Genomic DNA, 26,899 nt, shown 5'->3' on the forward strand with positions numbered 1-26,899 from the left:
AACCAGAGTTAATCATGTAACTGATTAAAGGCCTACATAGCCAGCTCTATCAAATGCATTTCTCCCACAGGCTGTGGCAGGCTCTGCAGTGTAGGCCGGGTCAGCACTAGACACAGTGGACTCTCAGTGACCATCTCCATCACAGCCATATTCTGGACCTGCATTATGTACTTTCTAATAAGAAATGATATTGACTTTTTGCAATTAACAACAAACGGAAGTTACTTTTTAATGGATTGAATTTATTTCTTTAGTTTTCTGCATTTCTAACAGCAAACAATATAGCCATGCTTTAATTTCAAAAAATGTATTACTTTTATTTATATAGCACTTTATAGAATGCACATTGTTTTAGAGAGCAGTTTTAAAGTAATGAATAGGTTAAGCATTTAGCTCATGCATATGTTATTAATTTATATGAGCAGGTTAAACACTGAGCCTCATACATATGCCAATATTAAATACATACTAATTTATTTTGACTGTATTATAACTTAAGCAAAATAAATAAATAAATAAATAAAATTTCTGGGATGAAATTTTCATTTTTCTTCCCACATCAGACAATGACTTTCCTAAAATGTAGTAATCACATCCTGACCTTTGTATGGAAATTGTATAAGCATGCATGCAGGTGTAACCTAGGCCAAAACCATACAGCCTGTTACAGAACCTTCTATAAAACAGGCAGATATTAGTCAGTCTATTCCATTTCATGCTGTATATAGGCTGTATATGCTGTATAGTTTTTTCTTTTTATTTCAGTAAATGCATTCATTTACATATAATTTATGTACTTAACCTGTATAGTTTAGCAAACAAATTTTCAATAATGAAATACACTGAAAAAAAATTATAAACGCAACACTTTTGTTTTTGCCCCCATTTTTCATGAGCTGAACTCAAAGATCTAAGACTTTTTCTATGTACACAAAAGGCAGATTTCTATCAATATTGTTCACAAATCTGTCGAAATCTTTAATTAAAAGAACACTCTAAAATGTGCAGTTTTATCACACAGCACAATGCCACAGATGCTCCAAGTTTTGAGGGTGTGTGCAATTGGCATGCTGACTGCTGGAATCCCAGCTAGAATTTTTTTGTTCTAAAAATGTTCTAAGAAATTTATCATGCATTGTTCTAGCAAAGTTTTTAGCGGGTTTTATTTAAGTTCCCAGAACATTCTCTCAAAAGTTAGGATAACATTCTCTAAAAACATTCTAAAAATGTTTAGTAATAACATTGTTAGAACATCCTTCCCTAACATTCTTACAAAGTTTTTAGCGGGTAGTTTTATTTTAGTTCCCAGAACGTTCTCTCAAATGTTAGTATAACATTCTCTAAAAACATTCTAAAAATGTTTAGTAATAACATTGTTAGAACATCATTCCCTTCTTACAACGTTTTAGCGGGTAGTTTTATTTTAGTTCCCAGAACGTTCTCTCAAATGTTAGGATAACATTCTCTTCCAACATTCTAAAACTGTTTAGTAATAACATTGATAGAACATCATTCCCTAACATTCTTACAAAGTTTTTAGCGGGTAGTTTTATTTTAGTTCCCAGAACGTTCTCGTCAAATGTTAGGTTAACATTCCCTAGAAACATTCTAAAATTGTTTAGTGACAACATTGTTTAAACTGAACTCCGTAACATTCTTTAAAAAGTTTTTAGCACATAGTTTAATTTTTGTTCCCAGAACATTTATTCTATAAGACAGAATAACATTCTCTAAAAACATTCTTAAATTGTTTAGTGACAACATTGTTAGAACAGTATTCTGTAACATTCTTATAAAGTTTTTAGCAGGTAGTTTTATTTTTGGTCCCAGAACATTTTCCTATAAGATAGGATAACATTCTCTTCCAACATTCTAAAAATGTTTAGTGATAACATTGTTAGATCATCATTCCCTAACATTCTTACAAAGTTTTTAGCTTTGTTTTTGTTCTCAGAAACGTTCTTATAAAAGGTAGGATGACATGCTCTAAAAACACTCTAAAAAACTTCTGTGGTGACCTTCTTTACATGTTTAAGTCATAACATTATCCCTTTAAATTCTTATAAAGTTTTTAGCAGGAAGTTTTTTTTTGTTCCCAGAATCCTAAACACTCAAAAAAAAAAAAAATGCTTAGCTATTAAATTCTTAAAGCATACAATTTAATAACCTAAAAAAATAACAACATCAAAATCTAACTCAGCATCACATTTTGAAGAACTCAGAAAAGTGCAGTGCATAATCAAGCTTCTGACTTTTGTTTGCTCAGAGAGCGCATCATTGTCTTTGCTTGTTGTGGTTCTTGTATAAGAAAATACAGTCCTCTGTATTAATAGGTGTTCAACTGTTCTTCTCCTCCAGTTTTCCAGCTGCTCTCCCAGTTAGCAGCACTAAGCTCTATTCACTGTGTGCATGATACAGAGTTCTTTCCTCATGGCCTATAACAGAGGAGCATACAACAGTGTAAAACAGAAAGAATACAAATACATATTACATATTAAGATCACAAACAATACTGAAAACTTTCTAAATTAGCCAGCCTAATTAGTATTCAGAAACTATGTAAATACTTAAATACCAATTTATTGAAAGTATACATATGACACCTTATGAGTATCTATATTATTTATATAATTTAAACCACGTCTAAATAATCCATTAAACATTAATAACACAACTTGACATTGGCTTGAAAAGCCTGAACCTTGAGCCAAGACTTGAACTCGGGTCACATTGTGCACAGCTGTAGCATATGTCAGAACATGGGTCACAAGGCTAGGCTATTGCTCTGACATACCAGCTAATTTTCATCATTTATTTTGTCTATGGATCATATAATTTCTTACAGATTTCTGCTTGTTTGAAATCAGATATAAGGTGGCACTGTATTTGAATGCAAGAGTGCCAGTGACTTTTCTCAGAATTGTGAGATAAAAGTTGCAATTGTCAAAATTCTGACAGGAAAAATATCAGCTTACAATTCAGACATTTTCTTGCAACTGTGTGTTTATACACATGAAATAAAAATTTAATACCACCTTTCGTGAAATTTAAGACCAAACCTGTGATGGAAATACACATTATATTAAATGCATGTGTGATATTTAATGCATTTAATGTAAAAAGCAAACAAAATATCCTCCTGAGACCTAAGCATAGCCTTTTGTTTTATATGTAAAAAGCAAACAAAATATCCATCTTTATACAACGTTTGGTTTACAAAATTCTGAAACCTAAAAATTGAATGAAAAAAAATCTCTCTAATGATGTCTTTCATGTCATTTTATTGTATTTTCTTTTTTTCTTTTTTCTTTATTTTTGGAATTTTTAAAACAAAATGTCCCCTACAGTGTAATGTAATGACAATAAAAGCCTAATTTCACAAAACTTTTTTCCCCTGGTTATCAGGATGATATCATCACTGTCAAAAATGCTATTCATTATTACCATACAATGAACTTTTCATATGAGCAGACAATATCCCATACAAAATATCCTCACAAAAGCACTGCATCAACAATACTTTTGGTGGTATGAACATAATAAGAAGCTATATTGACATCAGTGCTCTATCAGCTTTTACATACTTAAATCTTCTTATGTTTTTTACATTTACTCCAGGATGTTATTTACCTTAATAAAGGCCAATATTTTTCAACCTTATTAAATGTATATCATCTTTAATGTGAAATAAGCAAATTAAATTTACAGTGCCAAATTAAAACTGCAATATTTTTTTTTAATAGGCCTATACAAAAAAAGATATGCTATGGAAAAATCATATTTTTAAATACACTAAACCACCAGTAGAAGATGGGAATTCACTTATTCATTTAACTGATTGGTTGGTTCAAAACACTACTGAAATAATGCAGAGTGTTGCTTGGAGAATGTGAAATACTTCTGCTGTCATCTTCCTTTAGAACTACAGGCGCTTTTCAATATATTAGAATGTTGTGAAAAAGTTCATTTATTTCAGTAATTCAACTCAAATTGTGAATTGGTGGGTTTTTGTTAAATGTGAGCCTAAATCATCACAATTAAAAGAACCAAAGACTTAAACTACTTCAGTCTGTGTGCACTGAATTTATTTAATACACAAGTTTTCACAATTTGAGTTGAATTACTGAAATAAATGAACTTTTCCACAACATTCTAATTTATTGAGAAGACCTGTAGTTTCATTGATGAAACAGAACAAAACAGTCAATATTGTGTCTAAAATCAAGGTAATATTTGTACTCATAAATATTCAGCAAAATAGCTCCCCTGTCATGGTATGTTACTTAAATACATCATGTTAGAAATAAACTAAACCTGTTGAATTTTTACCTCAGTATGTTTCTATTTCTGTGAATTTCTTTATGAGTGGAGTAACACATTTCATTTCTCCATGAAAAGTCTCTCACAAAACAGTCAGGCAGCGCAAGCCTCAACAACAGCTGTTTGTGCTGAATGTAAAAAAAAAAAAATTCAAAGAATCAAAAGAATCATTTTAAACCCACGGCCACACCGATGAAATCTGAGAGCTCTCTGATCCTCCATAGAAAAGCAACGGTACTACCACCACGGTCAAGGCACACAAACATAGTAAGGACGTCAATTTTTAAAATGGTCCATGTGACATCAGTGGTTCAATCATAATTTTTCGAAGCTACGAGAATACTTTTTGTGCACAAAAGAGTTGAAAATTTCAGTCTCAGAAAAAAAGTGTTCAATCATAATAATAATAATAAGTTGAAAAATTTAAATAATGTAAACAATATGCAATATACAATGACATACTTTAAAGTCTTACCTAAGACTGCTATTACCAGTACATACAATATTTGCTAGATTACCAAATCAAAAACACAATCTTAAACTTAATGCTTATATCTTTTCCCATTACCCCATTATGAATTACTGAAAGATTATTAACTTTTAAATTGTAAAGACATAATCAGATGAACACTTAAGTAGCAAATGTACAGTATTCATATGCATAGAACACCATATTAAAGTAACACTACAGCAGGAGTTTCCAAACCTGTCCTGGAGGCCCCCCTGCCCTGCACATTTTGTAAGTCGCCATCATCGAACACACCAGATTCAACACATTTTTGTTAGTAGATACTGCAAGAACTAAATTTTGGTGTGTCTGATAAGGGAGACATACAAAATGTGCAGGGTTGGGTCTCCTTCAGGACAGGTTTGAAAACCACCACTGAACTACAGTATAGGGAACATATTTCTCTAGTAACTACACATTTTGCCTATGGTGACGCATACTCCTAATTTGCTTTGCTTATTAATAGTAAGGTAGTTTTTGTAGCATTTACATTTAGGTATTGGGTAGGATTTAGGGATGTAGAATAAGGTCAGGCAGAATAAGGCAGTGATATGTGCTTTAAATACCAATGAACAACCAATATACTAGAAATATGCAAGCTAATAAGCAACTAGTTAAAGTGAGAACTGAACTAAGAGCTAAAAATGTTACCAATATCAACGTTAGCTACCTAGAAAGTAGGAGAAAACGGATTATAATTACAGTACCTTTGTTGTAAATGGAGACTTGTATTGCGTCATCCGTGTTTCATCTTCAAGCAGGCAGTTTAGGTTCTGGATGAAAACAAATCTAACTGGTTATTGAAAAGGAGCTAAATGAATGCAACTGTCATATGTGCATGTGAAACGCTAAAGGAATAAAGACAAAAAAGAATCGTGCATCGTAGATTGAAACTGATTTTTGTGTATGTAAATACGCAAAGGATAAAAAGAAATACGTAAACTGAAAAAGCCATAAAGAAATGTACAGGTAATTATTGTGGAAGGAGAGAGTTTCCGCTGACCTGGAGACAGGTTTGTTGTTTGAACCACGCACTGTAGAAACGAGTAAAACATCCTCCAGTACCTCTGTATCCGATTCCGCTGCATTTTGAATGTGAAAGACTCCGTCCGTACTCACTTAGTTCTGTCAATAAGATGATTCCGACCACGCACATTGTACACCAATTTCTTCAAACAGCCGTTCGCACGGTTCATCGATTTCAAATGTTCTTACGTCACGAGAAATAGTATGCAGTGATTGGTGGATTTAAACGTGGGCCAATCAGCGCTTCTCGTCTCCTGTAACACGTTCGGCAACAGTTCAGATGCCAAAGCCAGACTTTTTCTTCCTTTTGTAATCGAGACCCTGGAATTCAGCTGACTTCTGCTGACCACTCAGGGCAGAAGCATTTTATGTATGTTCTAGATTTGTTAACACGTCACATTACAAAAAGGTTTTTTTTTTTTTTTTTTTAGATTTGTTTTAAGAACATTTTGTCATCTCAGACCTCAAAAATGATATCCTCATAACATTTTTTCCTAATGTGGCTGAAAAGAAAGTTCTTCCTTTATTATTATGGAACATTTTGCCAGTATTTTTATTGAAAACATTGTATATCTGGTTTTCTCAACAACATCCTCAAAATATTCCGGGTAAAATGTTCTAAACAGTACCAAATTGGGTTCTTCGAACTTTTAACAATAGCAAAACCCTTTTTGTTGTTGTTGTTTGTTGTTTCTAATAGAACCCTACGGTTCCATAAAGAACTGTTTTGACAAGTTTATAGGAATTGGTGTTACAATTTTATTTTCAATTAATATCAATAGGCTAAATATTTTAAAAATTATTTTAATATTATTTTTAATATTATTTAGTAATAATAAATTATTTATTATTAATAATAATAATCATCATATTTATTATCGTGTTTTTGTTCTGTCGCTGTCATTCTGTTGCACTGCAGAAGCTTCTGTCATGAAAACAAATTCCTCTGTATGTAAAACCGTACCTGGCAATAATAGCTCATTCTTCTTCTTCTTAATTAATATTAATTGTCATCCACTCTATCTACCTGATTTTATAATATATTGTGGCTTCTATTTACGTTTTACATAAATAAACAAATAAATAAACAAAAAGCAATATGTTAAATTGTATTTATTTATTTATTTTTTTGACATGGCAAAGTGTATGAAAAATTCAATTCAAGTCATAAGATAACTTTAATGTTATTCATGACTTGGTGTTTATGCATAAAGTAATTTAAAAAATCATTGAATCATGGATCATTATTTCAGCATTTATGTTAGGCCTACTGAGTGAAGAGCAAAGTTAGTATCCTTAACTGAACAGATCTGGTCATGTGCATTTTCTGGTTAAACTAAAAAGAAAAAAAAAGACATGATTGGCATGCAACTAGTTACCATTTTTAAAAGTTAAATTTATAGAAATTTTAAGAAATGACCATCATTTACCACTGAAAGAGTGTGTTGAAAGTCTGTCTTGAGCTACAGAAAACCAGTAATGATGTGACTTTTGGACAGTTACAGATCTTTGAAAAAAACAAAAAAGCAGAGTGAAAAATAACCATGAACTTTAAAGCAAAGAACCAGTCTCAGCATATAAAATGTTCTTCAGGAGGATACAGTTCTTAAAAGAGCTGTTTACGACTTGTAAAGGACTTTAAAGAACCAACTTTTTTTAGAGTGTAGTTTTGTAAACACAAGAACATTCCAAAACACTTTTACAAAAAATTTTTTCACAAAAACCATCTCAGGCCTCAATGACGCTTCTTATAACGTTTTTCCTAATGTGGCTGTGAAAATGCTCTTCCTTTGTTATCTTGAATCATTGTAAACAATGTTATATTGACAACATTATATAATCTGTTACCTCAAAAACATCCACAAAACATCTTCAAAATGTTGCAGTTCAAATGTTCCAGCTTTTGTTATTACGTCAACCATTACAAGATCCGTTTTATTATAAAAAACATAAACACACTCAGGGCCTCAGTGATGTTCCACTATGCACGTTCCTAACTAATGGGCTTTGGAGAATGTCGTTCCGCTTGTATTTGAAAATTATGCCAAGTATTTTATTGAGAACATTTATATAGCACAGACTGTCTTACCTCAACGTGTAAAACATTCCCAAAACACCTCCAAATTGCTGCAGATAAAAGTTCTAGCTTTGCGGACTATGCACGTTGCACATAACAAGAACGTTTTATTAAAAAAACATAACACCATCTTCATAGCCTCAGGTGATGTTCCACTATAACATTTTCCTAATGTGACCTGAGAGAATGTTCTTTCTTTGTTATCCTGAAACATTAGTAACACTGTTTTATTGACAAACATTATATAATCTGTTACCCTCACAACATCACAAAAACATTCCGTCAAATTGTTGCAGATAAAAATGTGCTAGCTTTGTTTAATACCGCCACATTGACAAGAAAACGTTTTATACAAGACATTAACACACATTCAAGTCTTAGTTATGTTCCTATAAACCTTCCCTAAAATGATGGCGAGAAGAGGAATCTTTCTTTCTTTGTTTATCTTGAAAACAGTTTGTAACAAGTTTTTTATTGAAACATTACATGTGCATCTCAAATAAAGTTGAATGTCGTGGAAAAAAGTTCATTTATTTCAGTGAATTCAACTCAAAATTGTGAAGACTTGTGTAATGAAATAACGTCAAATGCACAGGTAGACTGGAAGTTAGTTTGAGTCTTTGGTTCTCTTTAATTGTGATGATTTTGGCTCACATTTAACAAAAACCCACCAATTCACTATCTTCAACAAATTTAAAACAATGGGTGAAATGCCATATCAGCTAATCCAACTCAAAACACCTGCAAAGATTTCCTGAGCCTTCAAATGGTCTCTCAGTTTGGTTCACTAGACTACACAATCATGGGGAAGACTGCTGATCTGACAGTTGACCCAGAAGACAATCATTGACCACCCTTCATCAAGGCGGGTAAGCACACAGGGACATATTCATTGCCAAAGAAGCTGGCTGTTCACAGAGTGCTGTAGCCAAGCATGTTAACAAGAAAGTTGAGTGGAAGGAAAAAGTGTGGAAGAAAAAAGATGCACCACCAACCAAGAGAACCGCAGCCTTATTGGGGATTGTCAAGCAAAAAAACTCGATTTCAAGAATTTGAGTGAACTTCACAAGGAATAGGACTGAGGCATGGGGGTCAAGGCACATCAAGAGCCACCACACACAGGACGTGTCACGGAAATTTGGACTACCAGTTGTCGGATTACTGTTTTGTTAAGCCACTCCTGAACCACAGACAAACGTTCAGAGGCGTCTTGCCTGGGGGCTAAGGAGGAAGAAAGAACTGGGACCTGTTGCCCAGTGGTCAAGTTCCTCTTTTCAGATGAGAGCAAGTTTTGGATTTTCATTTGGAAAACACAGGTCCCTAGAGTCTGGAGGAAGGGTGGAGAGGCTCATAGGCCAAAGTTGCCTTGAATATCCCGCTGTTAAAGTTTTCCACAGTCTGTGATGCTTTGGGGGTGCAATGTCATCTAGGGCTGGGGTTGGGTTCTCATTGGTTTTTTTTGAAAACCAAATAGTCACTGCACCCACGTGTTTTACCAAGAATTTTTTGGTTTTGGCACATTCAGGCTTACCTTCTGCTGACCCAGCTTTTGGAAGATGAGGTGGCGATTTCATTTTCCAGCAGGATTGGCACCTGCCCACTGTCACTGGCAAAAAGCACCAAAAGTTGGTTAATGACCCATGGTCGTGGTGTGGCGGTGAACTGGCCAGCAGCATACTCACCAGGACCTGAAACCCAGAGAGAATCATTATGAGGTATTGTCAAGAGGAAAATGAGAAACAGAGAGACCAAAAACTGCAGATGAAACTGAAGGCCACTGTCAAAGAAACCTGGGCTTCCATACCACCGGCCAGCAGTGCACAAACTGATCACCTCCATGCCACAACCAAAATTGATGCGGAGTACGTAATTAAAGCAAAAGGAGCCCCCTACCAAGTATTCGAGTACATGTACAGTCCCAATGGAACATACTCTTCTCAGAAGGCCACCAATTTCACTCAAAATGATTTTTTTTTTTTTTCTTTTTTTTTTTTTTGGTATTATTGAAAGATATTCCTAGTATTGTTTGTTCCATTAAGTTAAATGTGAGCAAAACCAAATCACATACAATTAAAAGAACCAAATACTTAAACTACTTCAGTCTGTGTGCACATGAATTTATTTAATACACGAAGTTTCCCACAATTTGAGTTGACATTCCTGCACACTATACCCTTTTCCCACGGGCCGTTGCTACTTTATGTGAGATGCACCGGATATTAATCTGTTTACCTCAACTAAGTAACATCTCAAACAACCACTTCCACAACATGTGGCAGGGTAAGTGTTCTAGGCTTGTCTTATCCGTCACACGTCCAGCAAGAACACCTTATTAAAAATCCCCCCCCTTCCCATCCACCTCCGGTCAAATCGACATCCTCTAAAAACATTTCTCCTAATGTTATGACCAGGCGCCTGGTCTTTCTTTGGGATCTTGAAAAGCTTATGCCAATGTTTATTGAGGATAACCAGTATATAATATGTTACCTCCACAACATCACACAAAAAACACCCTTCTCGAAACGTTGCAGAAAAAAGGTGCCTAGCTGTTGTTCTACCCGTCACACATTCGAAGGCCTGTGTTTAGTCCCACCGTGTCATTCACCATCCAAACCCTCAATGAGCTCTTTTACACAAACGTGCTTAATCCTGTGGCTGCGAGATGTTGCGGCATGTGTTATCTTAAACTAGTCACATGTGTGGCCAGTGTGTTTTGAGGAACACCCTCTATCTAATAAACCGCGATTTACCCATATACGTTGTGTAACGTATTATTATACATAAACCATATCCCCGTCAGGGTTGTCTCCCCTGAACACTCCTCCGGGAAGGCAATTCCTTAAAACCCGAAAAAATAATACAGTTCCCCGTCATGTTACTCCTCCCCTCCGCGTGTAGAAATTCAATTTGGACAACCTCAAATTTCCCTAGTTACTTGGCCCCCGTTGTTCTGTTGCCTCCCCGCTGAACTCCCCCCGCTCAGTCACACCTTAGTCCGGTCCCCCCGGTGTGGGTCTCATACCCATGGATAACCTTCAGGCACGCGCCCTCCTTAGCGACAGTTAACTCACCCCGCAAAACGCAGGACCCGGTGCCTTGCAACCGTCCCGTAACTTTCTTGACAAATAAACTTCATTTCTCCCCCCTCTGAATCACTCCCTCTCCCTTTCCCTTGTGAATGATACATTGAGCACTAGGAACGCCCTCCCTAGAACTGTTAGCCCCCTCACACCCCCCTACCGAACGTGACATTAGGGAGTGCGCAAAATCCTTTGGTGCGAGCGACCCACATCACTCGGCCGAGATTCACTCCGTCATCCGCGCTTTGACGTCACCTCTTTTTGGCCCCGTTTGTTTGCGGCCCATCTCACCCACGACTGCCCTTCCAGACCCGTGCGGCCGTGTATAAAACCACGTCCCTACTCCCCAATACCCTATCCCCTGCCCCCCGCCAGTTGCCTGTGCAATTCCTGCTAACGCCACCTGCAGTGCCGTCCCGGTCCATGGACCCCCGGAGGGCACAGTAAACTTGCCCCCCGAGGGTCCCTGAGGAACCTCTGGCGCCAGCCTGAATTAAGACCTCTTTTAACTCTCACATACCGCCCGCCCCCAGCGGTGGGGTAAACCCACTCGATCTCATACCTAGCCCTACCCACCCCGATAATCAAATTTGCTGTAATAACTAAGACACAAGCCGCTACCATCCTTCCTACGCAGAGCAACGGACAGACAAGGGCATAGGAGGCAGTCCCAGGCCGCACCCCAACTGCCTCGGAATCTCCCCGACGAAAGATGCTCTGGCTGTCAATCCAAGCAATAATAGGGGGGATTGGTGTGGATACAGATCGTTGCCTATAGGTTAAACACGGACATTCCAACACTTCGCACTAAACCCATTAAAAATGCCACCCGATCTCAACCTTTTGCTCTTGAGGATTACCTTCCATTGGGATCTCTATGGGTGCTTCGAAGATCCACAATACCGGACGGAGGCGGAGGCAGAGTACATACGCTTCAGGAAAAGTACGCCATCTACTAACCTTTGCGCTATTTATACGAGCGAGAAATTTACACGGCCACACATAGAATACTTGATTCACTCTGTCACATTTACCAAGGGATTTCTTTGCGAGAACTATACAAAGTTCATGCATCCCCATATTTCCCCAAACCTGCAATGGGGAATTATAATTAAAAATGTTCCATTTCTACACTGATTTCGGTTGTATTTACAATTGTTTTTGTTGGTTGCTTTTCATGTTTAGGTTTAGAAAAAACATACTTGTTGTGTGACAATGCTTGAGGTTATTTTTCTACACCAAACGGACCACATTCATCATACTCCAACCACTATGCAATGATTGTTACGTCATTGTCGTATAAGGTGTACCATGTATGAGGGCTTCTGGTGCATTAGCCCTTTTTATTTTAGTGAGTGAGCAAATGGTACGTCACTGTTTAACTTGTACGTAAAATACAATGCGTGCAAAATTTTAAAGTCAATTAAGTACATAAATTATAGTACATCGTACATATTGCTTTGTTGCAGTGCACAGGTTAAATTATCGATATTGAACAAGCACACTTTTTTTTACAGTGATTACGCATTACTATAATGTTAAAAATTTACAAACAACGTGTCAAACAAAATTTAACGGTGCATTCCCAAAGTAAACACAACACTTTTAAAGTGTCTAATTAATCCCACTCCTTATTCTGGTTAGGCTTTTACCTGGAGTGAAAAAACTACTTTCAAAACTTTTTTCCAACGTAAATCTACTCAAATTTCTTACCGTGTCGCGCTCCAACATCATTGAGTGTTACCTAAGAGGGTGCCGCCTCTTCGCTTGTGTGGTGTGGGGGATGAAAAACATGTTCCTATCTTTGTTAAACTGGTCACATTAGAAGAACGTTTAAATGTAAAAATGACTCAGCCCATCAAGGATGTCTTGTTAACGATTCTTACTAATGTGGCCTGAGAGAATGTTCTTCTCTTGTGTTTCGCTTTGATAACACTTGTGCAAATGTGTTTTTGAGACCGATGCTATACTCTGTTACCTCAACAACATTCCCAAAATACATCCTCAAAAATGTTACGGAAAACATGTTCTATCTTTGTTAAACGTCACATTCAGAAGACATTTATTATAAAAACATTTGATCACCTCAAGGCCTCAAAAGATGTTCCTTAGAATGGTGCTACGAAGTGGGCAATGGAGAGAATGTTATTCAGATTGGTGTCTTGAAACAGTGGAACAAGTGGTTTTTGTTGAGCACATTTTTTAACTATGTTACCTCAAACAAACAATCCTCAAAACATCCTCAAAATGTTGCGGGGCTAAAAGGTCATCTCGTTGGTAACATCCGTGGTAACTCAGGATTTACACCGAAGCTTCAGTATGATCCAGAACAACATGAGAAGAGATGATGCCAAACCCTCAGGAGGACCTCAGATGATTGATAAAACCAGAGATCAACATTACAGGGACTACTACATTTTTGCTATAAGTTTGATTGCATAAATTGCGGTTAATAGTGTTAATCGTTCTTTTGGTTACGGTTGTTATGTGATTGTTCTGAACATTTCTGGCAGGATGAACATTAAACTGGGGAACCGGGCACCACTTATAAGACTACTACAAATAGTGTAGAATAACTTAATTTCTGTAAAGGTGCTTGGCAGTGATCTGTATTCGTTCGAACAGCGATATACCAAATTAAACTTGATTTGAACAATTGAAAGTGAATTGAATCTGTTAGGACCAGGTACATTAAAATTATACATGTTTTAAACTCAAATAAAATTTGCTCACCTCAAGCCTCAAAAGACGTTCGATAAAACGTGGTCTACTCCAAGTGGCTGAGAGAAATGGTTCTTCAAGTGTGTTGTGCGTGAAACCATTGTGCAAGTGTGTTTTTGAAAACATTTTTAATTAATATGTTACCTCAAACGACAATCATCAAACTCCTTCAAAGGTGGCAGGAAGACTCTGTTGTAGCTGTGGTTAGACTGTCACATTAGGGGGAAACAAACGTGTGGAACAAAAGCATGTCCTCCCCCTCAAGCCTCCAATGATGTTCGTATAATGTGTCTACCAACTTTGCTGAGACGAACTGTTCTTCATTGGTTATCTTGGAAACATTGTGTCAATCAGTTTTGGAGCATATTTTCTCATCTGTTTCCTCAAAACCAACATCCTCAAAATGTTGCGGATAACAGTTGTTGCTATCTTGTTAACACACCGCACCCATTTGAAGGAAGTTTTAAATCAACCACATGTGATCCCATCAAAGTCTCAAACGAGTGTTCGTAAACTGTTTATACGAAATTGTGGCTGAGAGCATGTTCTGCATTTGTTGTCTGGAAACATTGTGCTAACTGAGTTTTTGAGAACATTTTATAAGTGTTCCTCAACAGCATCCTCAAAAACACTCCTCAAAATGTTGCGGATACAGTGTCTAAGACGTGTTGTTAAACGTACATTTGACGAACATCAAACAAAACATTGAATCACTCAAGCCTACAACAGATGTTCGTATAATGTTCTACTAATGGGTGAGAGAATGTTCTCATTTGTTGTCTTGAAACATTGTACCAAAGTGTTTGTGAGAAATTTTATAATCGTGACCCTCAACAAAATACTCCAAAAATGTTTGTCGGATAAAAGGGTTTTATCTTTGTTAAACCGTACATCTAAAAGAATGTTTTAAACAAAAAAGACATCATATCTCAAGCCTCAAAAGTTGTTCCTTAACGTTTACTAATGTGGCTGAGCGACCTCGTTCTCATTTGTTATTTTGAAACATTGTGTGCAGGGTGTTTTTTGAGGCACATTTAATATCCTTGTTTCATCACAACCAGCCATCCTCAAAATGTTCTGGTTAAAATGTTTTCATCTTTCTGTTAAAAATCCTGGTCCACTTTAAAAGAACGTTTTAAAGAAACAAGCATGTGATCACCTCAAACCTCAACGATTGTTCGTCATAACAGTTCGTACTAATGTGGCTATGGAGAATGATTCTTCATTTGTTGGTATTGAAAACATTGTGCGAATGTGTTTTCAGAACTTTTATAATCTGTAAACCCAACTCAACAACATCTCACTAAAAAATCCTCACAAAATGTTTTGATGAAAATGTTCATCGTTGTTAGACCGTTACATTAAAAGAATGTTTTAACAAAACAGTTTGATCACCTCAAGCCTTAATGATGCTTCTTAGAACGTTCTACTAATGTGCGCTGAGAGAATGTTTCTTCATTGGTTTGTGCCTATGAAACATTGTGTGCTACTGTGTTTGTAAATGTAAATGCAACTGTATCAGAGATGCTTTTAAACTAGTTTCCTGCTCTTGTAACTCACATGTAAATACATTTACACAATGTGCACCTTTTTGTGCTATATTATGTAGTTTCTGCTGTTAAAAATGGCTTAAGTGAATGTGAACATGAATTTTAGTATTAAATAGGAACTAGTATCTGGTTTGACCCCTTATCTGGTCAGTCATTACAGGCCTGGATATCCTCATATGCATGTTTATCAATGGGGGGGGGGAAGAGAAAAATATCAAAGAGAATAATGTAAATGAAAGAAAGAGATTAAAGTAGTATTTAAATCAAATGCAAGCATGCTTTGTAAAACCAGGGAAATTTACTGTTACATAAGTTGAAATTATATGAAGAGAGCAACAGTGCACCTGCACACAAGTGAAATATAATGTTCTCTGTGCCTATGATCTCCATAAACTAAGAGTTGTGTGGTGTTGTTGTCTTTCATTTGCATGTGTCATTAGATTGTGTGCATAGCACTCATGACACAACAGATACTAATGATGATGCAGAATATGTTTCAAAGTTTGTGAAAATATTGTGTTTAGTTTGGGATGCAGAAACATGCTGTTGGTCACTGACAGTATCAAAGCTGAAAGAAAATGAAAACAAAAATGCAAATGTTGAGGTGGATTTTTCCCGTGAAGCCGCTGTGGAAACACAGTACTTTATTACTGAACAGACTCCAGTCTCTAACACATTCAAATTAACACTGTTCCAGAGAATTACACAAATACCAACACATAAAAAGAAAAAGGGAAAAACATGAATGAGGAAGAAGAATTTGTTTAATGATGTGATGCTGGATGAGAGCAAATATAATAATCACAGTTTAAAGCTGAAGACAGAAACATCAGACTCAGGACAGGGACACACGACCTCTAAAGTAAGAATAACTTTAATTATTTAACTAGAATTACACTTTGAGATATTAATATTGTCTTAATAATTGTGTACAGTGCATTTATGTTCCTGTTAAGATGGATTTTTTAATTGTCACTGAAATCATGTTTTACACCAAAATGAATCAGTGAATATTTAACATCTGAGTTTATTTATATATTTTCTCTTCAGAAATGAACCAAACTCTGTATTTCATTCTTCTTCTCATTGGTGAGTGTGTTTGTGGTTTTATTTATGGTTTATAGGTTCATTGGGTTTGATCCTGTTATGAAAAGCATTAAAGCAGTGCCTCTCTTTCACAGCTTTCTGCTCCGTATCTGAATGTATTCAGCGGTCAGTATCACTTTATAAATGAGAGTAAGACCTGGAGTGAAGCTCAGAGATACTGCAGAGATAATTACACAGATCTGGCCACCGCTGACAACATGAACGACACGAACGAGCTGAAGAAGAGTGTGAATGATGGAAGTGTTCGGTATGTCTGGATTGGACTGCAGAGAAAATGGCAGTGGTCTTCAGGTGAACCTGCGCTCTATCTGAACTGGGCTCCTGGACAACCAGAAAGCAGAGATTGTGGTATGATGAAAAATGGACAATTTGAGGATTTGTCATGTACTGATATCCGACATTTCATCTGCAACAACAGTGAGTGCAGCTATTTAAAATCACAACAACCGTTAATTTATAGATTAAGATTACTTTTTAATTTGATTGTGAATATAGAACAGACTGTGTATATCTGTCACACTTTCAGTTTTGATAACATTTCTGTATAGACACAATATTTTCCAGAAAAAAAAAAAAAAACTTTATTTCAATCATTATTATTTTTATTTATTTATTTATTGCTTTGTTTGTTTGTTTGTTTCTAACACAAGGGTAATTTGTCACAATAAGAACCTGCAAATGAAGAGACTAAAGGAAAAATATCAGAGAGAAAGAGAGACTGGTATGGATGTAGTTGTTAATAATCATAATAATATTTTGATAATAATTAATTTACAGCAGAGATTAGAGGTGATCCAGCTTGATGTTTTCAGCCTTGAGTATATCAACACAAACATACATTTTTACTTGTTGATTAGGTCTAGTCCATTAAAACATAAAACAATAGAGTATCAACTGGATTAATTTCTAAATGACTAATCTACTGTCCAAGTAAATGTTTCTGGGACTAGTCAACATTTTAGCTGCAGTGTAACAATGTCCTCTGTTTGACGATTCTCTCATCTGACTCTTTGTGTCTGAATCCAGTTTTCTAGAGAGACGTACAGTATAAGGAAACATAATGGACAAACAGAAAGAGCTTTATAATAATCATGATGTTCCCAGATGTTACTTCATGATAAATAAGTTACATCTTTAAAATAATCCTAAATATATTGTGAATATCCAATAAATCACTAGCTGTAGAAGCAGCTCAAGTTGTTTCTGATGTTTCCAACCGCTGCTCCTAGAGAACAATAAGAACAATGTACAAACGGATTCATAAGTCACTCCAAAAAGTTCCATTTTTCTTTTTCTTTTTTCTTGAAGCCAACACAGGACTCTTATTTGGCAATCAGACGATAAACTGGAGAGACGCTCAGAGTTACTGCAGACAGAATCACATTGATCTGGTCAGTGTGAAAAACCAGAATGACAGTCAACAGGTTCAGAAGATCATTAGTGATAATAATTTATCTGGAGAGTATTTCTGGATCGGTCTGTTCAGAGACTCATGGCAGTGGTCAGATCAGAGTGACTCCTCATTCAGAGACTGGAACACTGGTCAACCTAATAATGTTGGAGGTAATGAAAACTGTGCAGCTGTCAAACTGGATGCTCAGAGACGATGGCATGACGTCTCTTGCACCAATCAATATCCTTTTGTGTGTCATGAAGGTGAGATCTTCACAAAACACACTCACTCCATCATCACCTCCAGATCTCTTAAAGTTCACTCTACATGTCTGACATGACAAATTCATCCCCAGTGTTTGTTCTGCATGTTGTTTTTGATCAGTCTCTCTCTAGTTTCTGCTTGTGCTTTGTTTGGTTTCCAGATAAACTGATTGTGATCAGAGAGAATCTGACGTGGTCTGAAGCTCTGAGATACTGCAGACAGAATCATGTGGATCTGGTCTCGGTTCATTCAGAAGAGATTCAGCGTCATGTGATGAACGTGGTTAAACGAGCGTCTACTGCGGAGGTGTGGTTGGGTTTGCGTCACTCCTGCACTGTGGGCGTCTGGTTCTGGGTGAGTGGAGAGACTGTGTGCTATCAGAACTGGGCTCCAGGGAACGGTACATCAGAGGAGGACTGTGAACACACAGTGAGATCTGGAGCAGTCTGGAGGAGTCTGGAGGAGATCAGCGCTGGATCAGCCGTCCTGAGACTACACAAACTCAACTTCATCTGCAGCAGATATTCAGAGTGAAAGGATGAACAGAACTTTATGCAAGATAAGAAGTGCTTGTGTGGTTTTACTCCCTTTATCTTCATTTTCATTCATCACTCACTTTGTAAAGGAATAATTTGAACAGTTTTTGTCTCAAAAGGCAGTCGAAACGTGTGTGTGTGTGTGTGTGTGTGTGTGTGTGTGTGTGTGTGTGTGTGTGTCATTTACTAAATTCACTGAATTTTGTGATGGTCAAAGGGCATCATAGACTCTCAATCTGATATACATTTATACTAGTTTCTATTTCATCCTGACATAAATAATATAACTGCAGTGTGTGATATGAGGTTTATTAAATGTATTATTTGTGTTTAAAGGATCTGTGTATGGTGTTACAGCTACTTCTCTCTCTTATATTGAGTTTCATGTATCAATGTCTTTAGATTAGAAATGACTGGTTGAATATGAATCAGTGAACACCGACATTGTGTGTCTCAGCTAAATGAAGTAATGTTTATTCTTTAAGGTGTGAAGGTTGGGTATAAAATCTCTAGAATTTTGCACGAAACATTAAAGAATGTGTCAACAACAGCAGCTCAAATAAACCCCTGTACAACCAGCAATCCCATCTGTTTCTTTGACTGTTTCCCAACATCAGAATTATAAAATCCAGCTTGGTTTCAATCATAATTCATTAAGCTCGGCCACTGTATGTTTCTGGGAAAAATGGCCTGATTGAAACGGTGAAGCCATTGCTCTATTGCAGGGCAATAAATAAATAAATGAAAATTAGCTGTTAATAATAAGCATAGAAATAAACTATGTTGACTAATTGTTGCTAATTAGATAAAATTGATAAACAGTTTAACCAAACTTATTTTACCTGGAAGAATTATAATATTGACTCCATTTTTGTATGTAAAAGTCTGTCAGAAATATCTCTGCTGTGTACCTGATGGCAGCTGTCACACACAGTTGCTAGGCGATAGGAGCGGTGGGCGGGAACAGCTGGTGATACAAACAGGAAATCTTCATAGTCTCATTTAACAACGCCCACTTTGACTTTGAAGGATGCAGCCGCTGAATTGGGATGCAGTTACAGTGTAACTTTCCTGTTGTTGCAATAAAACAGATAAATAAGACTGAATGAAATCTAAATAAATATAACACTGACTGTTTATCCTAATGTTTCACATCAGAGATGCAAATATTGTTCAGCCTGAATGTCTAAATGTGGTGTGGACATAAACAAATGAATGAGGATGTGTTTACATGCAAACATAACCATGTTTTATCTGAGATCTAAGCGTCTGGACCATGCCTGCAAAATTAGCTGACAGAACTATTCCAAACAATGTGGGCACAAGGTACTCTCCTTCAAGACTTCAAGGACACCACCATAGTGCACCTTTACAGACACAACGGAAACAGACAGATGTGTGATAACCACCAAGGAATCTCACTCCTCTGCACCTCAGGAAAAATCCTTGCAAGAATCCTCCTGAACCGTCTCACTGTGCACTTAGAGCAGGGTCTACTCCCCGAGAGCCAGTGTGGCTTCAGGAAAGAACGAGGAACAGTAAACATGATATTTGCTGACGGACAATCTCAAGAGAAGTGCCAGGAACCAAATGTTGACCTGTTGTGAGGGGTTTTGGAAGATCATGAGTAAGTTTGGTTGCTCTGAAAGATTAATTTGCATAGTATGCCAATACCACAACGGCATGCAGGCTTGTGTGCTTGATGATTGAGATCTAGCTTTCGTAGTTACATATGGAGAGAAGCAAGGCTACGTGTTTGCCCCCACACTGTTCCTGCAATGCTGACAGATAAGTAGATAAGTTCAAGGTCTGTGTAGCCAGACTATGTCATTATACTTCCATTACGTCATGTTTGTTGATGACTGTGCCCTGAATATGTGAAGTGCTTGTGACATGCAGGACAGCCTGGAACTGTTCTCCACTGTATGCTACAACTTTGGCCCGACTATTAGCATAATGAAGACTGTGGTGATGTACCAGCCTGCCCCACAAAAACCATACCAGGAGCCCACAGTGACAGTGAACAACCAGACACTGTCAACAGTGGACAAGTTCACCTATTTAGGGAGCACCCTATCATGCATCCTGAATATCAATGATGACACAGACATTAGAGTAGACAAGACCTTTAGCAGACATCGCTCATCAATGCAGGATCAAAAAGGGATCAGCTTGACCACCAAGCTGAAGGTCTACAGGACAGGAGTCCTATCTGCCCTCCTTCATGCCTCTGAAACTTGGACAGTCTACCAGCAACATGCCAAGAAGCTGAACCACTTCCACCTCTGGACTGCTGAAAGGGAAGTGGCAAAATAAAGTCCCCGACACAGACATACTTGAAAGGACAAACATGCCGGTATCTTCACAATGCTGCAAAAACCTCAGCTCTGCTGAGCCAGAAACATTGTGAGATTGTCCAACAAACGTCTAATAAAACGCTTCCTGTATGGAGAGCTGAAAATGACAGAAAAAGAGGTTCAAAGCCTCAATGAAAGATTTTGGCATTGATTACTCTTCATGGGAAGACCTTGACCTCGAATGCTCTTCCTGGCACCTTGCTGTAACAGATGGGGCCACGCTCTCAGAGCAGCTGAGCATTGAGACATTGAAGAAAAAAAGAGCTGCAAGCAAAGCCTGAGCGAGCAACAATCACATGACAGAGACACCCCAAATTACGGAGCCTGAGAAGTCACCTGTAGGAAAAAAAAATACAATCCATGACGACGGTTTTGCAATCCGTCCCCCCAGTTTATAAACCATACGCAAGAATTCTTAAACTGTTCCCTCGGTTTAATAAACCGTACCCACGAATTTCCAATCCGTGCTCTCAGATTTTGTAAACCGTACCTTCGGTTTTTGAATCTGTACCCACGAATTCATAATCCGTGTGCACGCTTTCGCAATTCGTTACCTAGGAATTCATAACTTTGCAATCCGTACCCTCGGTCCAGCTCCTACTTGTTAACATACAGTTTTATTGAATATTATTATGTGGAATAGGTCTTCAGCAAAGTGCCTGAAGTAATTCTCTAACAATTGTAGTACAAAGTGGAATACAACGATTTAAGAAGAAAGATGTGCGTCAAAATCTTGTTTAATTTGTGATAATCTTAGCACTTGATTATTATTGTATAATAAACCTGGCGTTGTGACTGACTCTGGAGTAATTTGTTCCTCTTTTGTAAGTCGTTTTGGATAAAAGCTTCTTATGCATAACCTGTATAATAACATATGATAATAATAATAGTTATTTTTATTATTATTATTTTAATTTATAGGCTAAATAAATGAGTACACTTAAGACATTTGTCATAAAATAATTCATGAATGTTTTATTTTTAAATAACCTTTTACAGTTTTGGATATGTGTTTGTGTACTGTTCTTTCTTAACATGAAGACTTATTTAGGTGATTTTATTACACTAAGCTTTTCCCCCAGAGTTAGTTGGGGGCAGGGCCACAAATCTGTGAGTTTACAAATCCGAGGGAACGGATTGTGAAAGCGTGCACACAGATTATGAATTTGTGGGTACGGATTCAAAAACCGAAGGTAAGGTTTACAAAATCTGAGCGCACAGATTGGAAATTCGTGGGTATGGTTTATTAATCCGTGGGCACGATTTGTTAAACCGAGGGAACAGTTTAAGAATTTGTGAGTATGGTTTTATAAACTGAGACGATTTGTTAAACCGAGGGAACAGTTTAAGAATTTGCGGGCTCCGTACCAAGTCTTTGATCTGGCTGTTTAGTCAGAGACATTTTCAGGCTCAGATTGGCCTTACCAGCCATCTGCAAACCCATGTTTCTCTCTCCTAGATGACACTGGATGAAGTTGGTCATCTTCTTAATAGATAGACTTCATGTTTTATAAACAATCAATCAAAGAGCCTACAGTAAACAGCAGGAGTAAGAAACTAAACTAAATAATTTTTACAAATAAATGAAATCTAAAAAAAATATTTTTTTATTTTTTTATTTCCACTTTACAGCCAGTCACAATCAAGTATTTTGATAGAGAAAAAAAGGAAACTAAACTAATTTTTTTCTAAGTGATATTTTACTTTTTTGTCTAAAGATATATAATATCTGAAAGAGCGTGCAGCAGACAGCAATGCTGTGGATGTGGGAAAGTGTTCAGTGGATGCTGGTGAATGTGATAATGTCAGTAGTGGGGTTTGGAGTGGATCAGAGATCACCACTGAGGGAGCCGGAGAGTCATGGAGCTCACAAACATCTGCTGACAGTGAGGACTCTGATATTGTAGATTATCTCACTGTTTTCAGTTCTGCAGAGAAAAAATGCAACTTCCAAATGAAGCCATCGTATTATATGGTGCAACCAATTAACGAGTTTGTTAATGACACTTTTAATTAGCAAAGAACAAAATTAAAGAAGTATTTCTCTGATTTGTAACTTTTTTCTCAATTATTGTGCTATGGCTATGAGGAAAGCATTACTGGAGGAGACTGATCAACCCAAATGATATAAACTTAAAAACACGTGGCCACTGTAAAGAAAATAATAATAATTAAAAAAATAAATAGATTAAATGCTGGTCTCAAGAAACATTTATAGGGCTGTGATTAATAGGGTGATGTTTTGGGTTATTCTTTGCATTTTCTTTTGTTCCTAAGGGCAACCTTAAAGATTGTGACTTTTAATTTTAATGGGTTTGTTGGGAAAAAGAAAAGAGAGTTGTTTTATTTGATTATATGCATTTAAAGCAAGCAGATGTTATTTTATTACAGAAAGCACATAGAGTTCAGCAGACTCAAGCACAGTGGATGGGGATCAGAAAGGCAATATTTCATTACACCACGGAACAATCCTGAGTGCAGTTGCTGTCATCCTATTTTTGCTCCACGTGTCTGTAGTCATCCAGAAATGGTTGAGGTAATGCCTGGTCGGATTCTGAGAGATGATATTGGTTTTTGTGATACAAATTTTCCTTTTTCAATGTGTATGCTCCAAATATTGGTCAAGAACATATTGTGTTTTAAATTTTACTTTTTCAATGTGTATGCTCCAAATATTGGTCAAGAAACAATTCTTGGTGGAGATTTGAATTGTTCTGTTAATCCAGATCTAGATAGAACTCACAATGAACCTCATCCATCTGCTGAAAATTTAAACAAATTATTTAATGATCATAATTAAGTTGATTTGTGAAGGGAGGCCTTTCCTGCGATTAGACAATACACATGATTAAAAGCTCATTCTAATAAATATATCAGCAGCCAGTCTTGACTGTTGCTATGTTGAGAAAGGTGGGGTGTTGAATAAAGTTAAAGGTGTAATCTGCTGATTGTGCTGTAAAGCTCAGATCCTGTGTGTAGTCTGAGCGCAAATTCAACAAATACCACCAGAAGAAGCCTTATGTCAGCTTTGGTTGTGAAATGCTATTGGCTCTTGTGTATCTCGTGACTGATTGTGTCATGCTAAGGTCAGGAGTATCTTTTTAAATGAGCGGGATCATTTTCAGTGATTAAAACCTTTTGTTTTTACTCTCTTCTTCACATAAAGACATTGTATGGCTTCAGAAGACTTGGAATGCAACAGGACTTGTTTGTAATGTTTTTTTATACTGCTTCTTTATGTGCAGGATTTTTTTATTTTTATTATTTTTTTTTTTTTTTTTTAAATACCTGTGACTGTACTGTTATTTCCCTGTTGTGTGTTTATATTGTTCAGAAGTTATAGGTTTAGGGGTGGGGTTATGTGCTCCAGTGAAAGTATACATTTATATAAAACTATTTATATTTTTTACAAATGAAAACAATAGAGGACCCTGCATGAGAAGTGACACTAAAAGGATAAACCTGCACTTCAAAAAATTATGCTAAAGGAATACCTCGAGGGTCAAAAGGCGACGCCAAGGGGTCCTGACCAAACGTCAATATGTGACGAGTTCTACAGTAAACATTTGTTTATTTTACAGTATTAGTGTTTTGTAAACTACAGAAGTTTGTTACAGTGCTGTTTTAGGATGATTTGGGGGATTTTTTTATTTTTTATTTTATTTATTTGTTTAAGTCTGTCGTCTCTGCTGTGTCACACAGGAAATCCTCCATAGACAGTCTCATTTAACAATGTTAATTTTAATCTTTGTGGACTTTGAGGCAGTAGGCCTTTGAATTGAGACACATTTACAGTCTTACTTTTCTGCAATTAAAATATTAATAAGAATTGAATGAAATGTAATCAAATGCGACTAAAATAATAACTTGTTTATGCTTCTGTTTCACGTCAGAGATGTAAATACTGTCCAGCCTGAATGTCTAAATGTGGTGTGGACATAAACAAATGAATGAGGATGTGTTTACATGCAAACATATTCATGTTTTATAAAAAAAAAAAAAAAACAAAAAAAAATCAGTAGACAGCAGGAGTAGGAAACGAAACAATATTAGAATTTTCATAAAGAGATACATTCTAAATTCTAAAAAATGTAACAATGTTTTAATCTTTGCATTCCATTCAATCACAACCGAGCATCTAGATTGAGTATCTAGACACATTTCTTCTGAAACAGAAGCAGATGATGTCATTGTTTCATTTTGGATGATGGGAGTCTTTTCTAACATTATGAATGGATCTCAGGGTAATAATTACACAATATATGAGCAGATCAATGCAGGCTGCTCAGAGTCTTCCTCTCGTCTCTGTTGCTCATGTCTGCTGTGTCTGATCTTCATCAGCAGGGGCCTCGGCTCTCAGAAGAGGAAAAAGAAGAAACCCGAGATAAGAAAGGGAAGAATCTCTCTTTCTTCTTCATCTTGTCTTTTTTCAATTCCTCAAACCGTTCACGCAATACAAAATCTTTCTCAATAATCACGAGTATTCTTTCATCTCACACACTGCAGCCTCAAATGGAGGGTTTTCGAGGCTGTCAGTCACCAGTATCACCGTCTTCACTAACGACCTCAACCCCTCACTCAGTCAGATCGTTAGTGGGTTATTTGTTTAAAAAAGCATCATGTAAAAAGTGCCTCAACAGGAATATAAAAATGCATTTCAAACTGAACAGAGTTGTGCTATCCATCTGTAATATTATAATAGCTACTTAGTTTTAAGTGTCAAAATGTAAATTAAGAATGTTCATATGTATGTAATTTTGTTAAATAAAGTACATTTCATATTGACTGATACTGACTGACACAGATGTCAATATGAAAATTAGTGGAAAGACATGGACAAATACACAAAAAAAGAGGAAGTAAAACATGAAATAGGTTTTTTTTTAGAGTAGTAAACAAATGATGTGACGCTGATTCATGAAAGCAGATATAATAATCACACAGTTTAACGCTGAAGACAGAAACATCAGACTCAGGACAGACACACAACCTCTAAAGTAAGAACAACTCAAATGTTCATTCTTAGACTAGAATTAGACTTTTAGATGTTAATATTATCTGAATTGTTGTGAATCCTGTTATGCCGCTAAGATGTTTTTAAAAAAAATTCATGGTGTTTTACTCTGAGATGAAAATTAGAGTATTTGAGTTTTTTAATGTGTTTCATCCTCAGAAATGGATCAAACTCTGTATTTCATTCTTCTTCTCATTGGTGAGTGTGTTTGTGGTTTTATTTATGGTTTCTAGGTTCATTAGGTTTGATCCTGTTATGAAAAGCATTAAAGCAGTGTCTCTCTTTCACAGCTCTCTGCTCCGTATCTGAATGTGTTCAGCGTCAGTATCACTTTATAAATGAGAGGAAGACCTGGACTGAAGCTCAGAGATACTGCAGAGAGAAATACACAGATCTGGCCACCGCTGACAACATGAACGACACGAACGAGCTGAAGAAGAGTGTGAATGATGGAAGTGTTCAGTATGTCTGGATTGGGCTGCAGAGGACGCGTAGTGATGAATGGCAGTGGTCTTCAGGTGAACCTGTGCTCTATCTGAACTGGGCTCCTGGACAACCAGAAGGCAGCTTTTGTGGTATGATGAAAAATGGAAAATTTGAGGATTTGTCATGTACTGATGTCCGACCTTTCATCTGCAACAACAGTGAGTGCAGCTACCGTTCATTTATAGATGTACATTTAAAGATTACTTTTTAATTGTAATAGAGAACAGACTGTGTATATCTGTCACACTTTCAGTTTTGATAACATTTCTGTATAGACACAATATTTAACAGGAAAAAAAAAACTTTATTTCAGTCATTATTTTTATTTTTTATTTATTTATTTATTTATTGGTTAAATTAAGCTAATTATATTTTATATAATCTAACCTTAACTCTAACCTTTTTTTTGTCATTGTTTGATGTTACATTTATGAGAGACTGGTATGCATGTAGTTGTTAA

At 36.5% G+C, this 26,899-nt stretch overlaps 1 protein-coding gene across 1 annotated transcript; it reads left to right on the top strand.

The window, feature by feature from the left end:
- Positions 1-16,314: 16,314 nt before the first annotated feature.
- Positions 16,315-26,650, top strand: LOC109059389 (collectin-12-like). The gene is made up of 2 exons (XM_042743391.1): positions 16,315-16,371; positions 26,244-26,650. The coding sequence occupies exons 1-2, from the start codon at positions 16,335-16,337 to the stop codon at positions 26,648-26,650; spliced, it is 444 nt and encodes a 147-aa protein (XP_042599325.1). The 5' UTR covers positions 16,315-16,334.
- The last annotated feature ends 249 nt before the right edge of the window (positions 26,651-26,899 follow it).

The sequence above is a fragment of the Cyprinus carpio genome, chromosome B18 (genome assembly GCF_018340385.1).
Source record: "Cyprinus carpio isolate SPL01 chromosome B18, ASM1834038v1, whole genome shotgun sequence".
NCBI classification, from domain to species: Eukaryota; Metazoa; Chordata; class Actinopteri; order Cypriniformes; family Cyprinidae; genus Cyprinus; species Cyprinus carpio.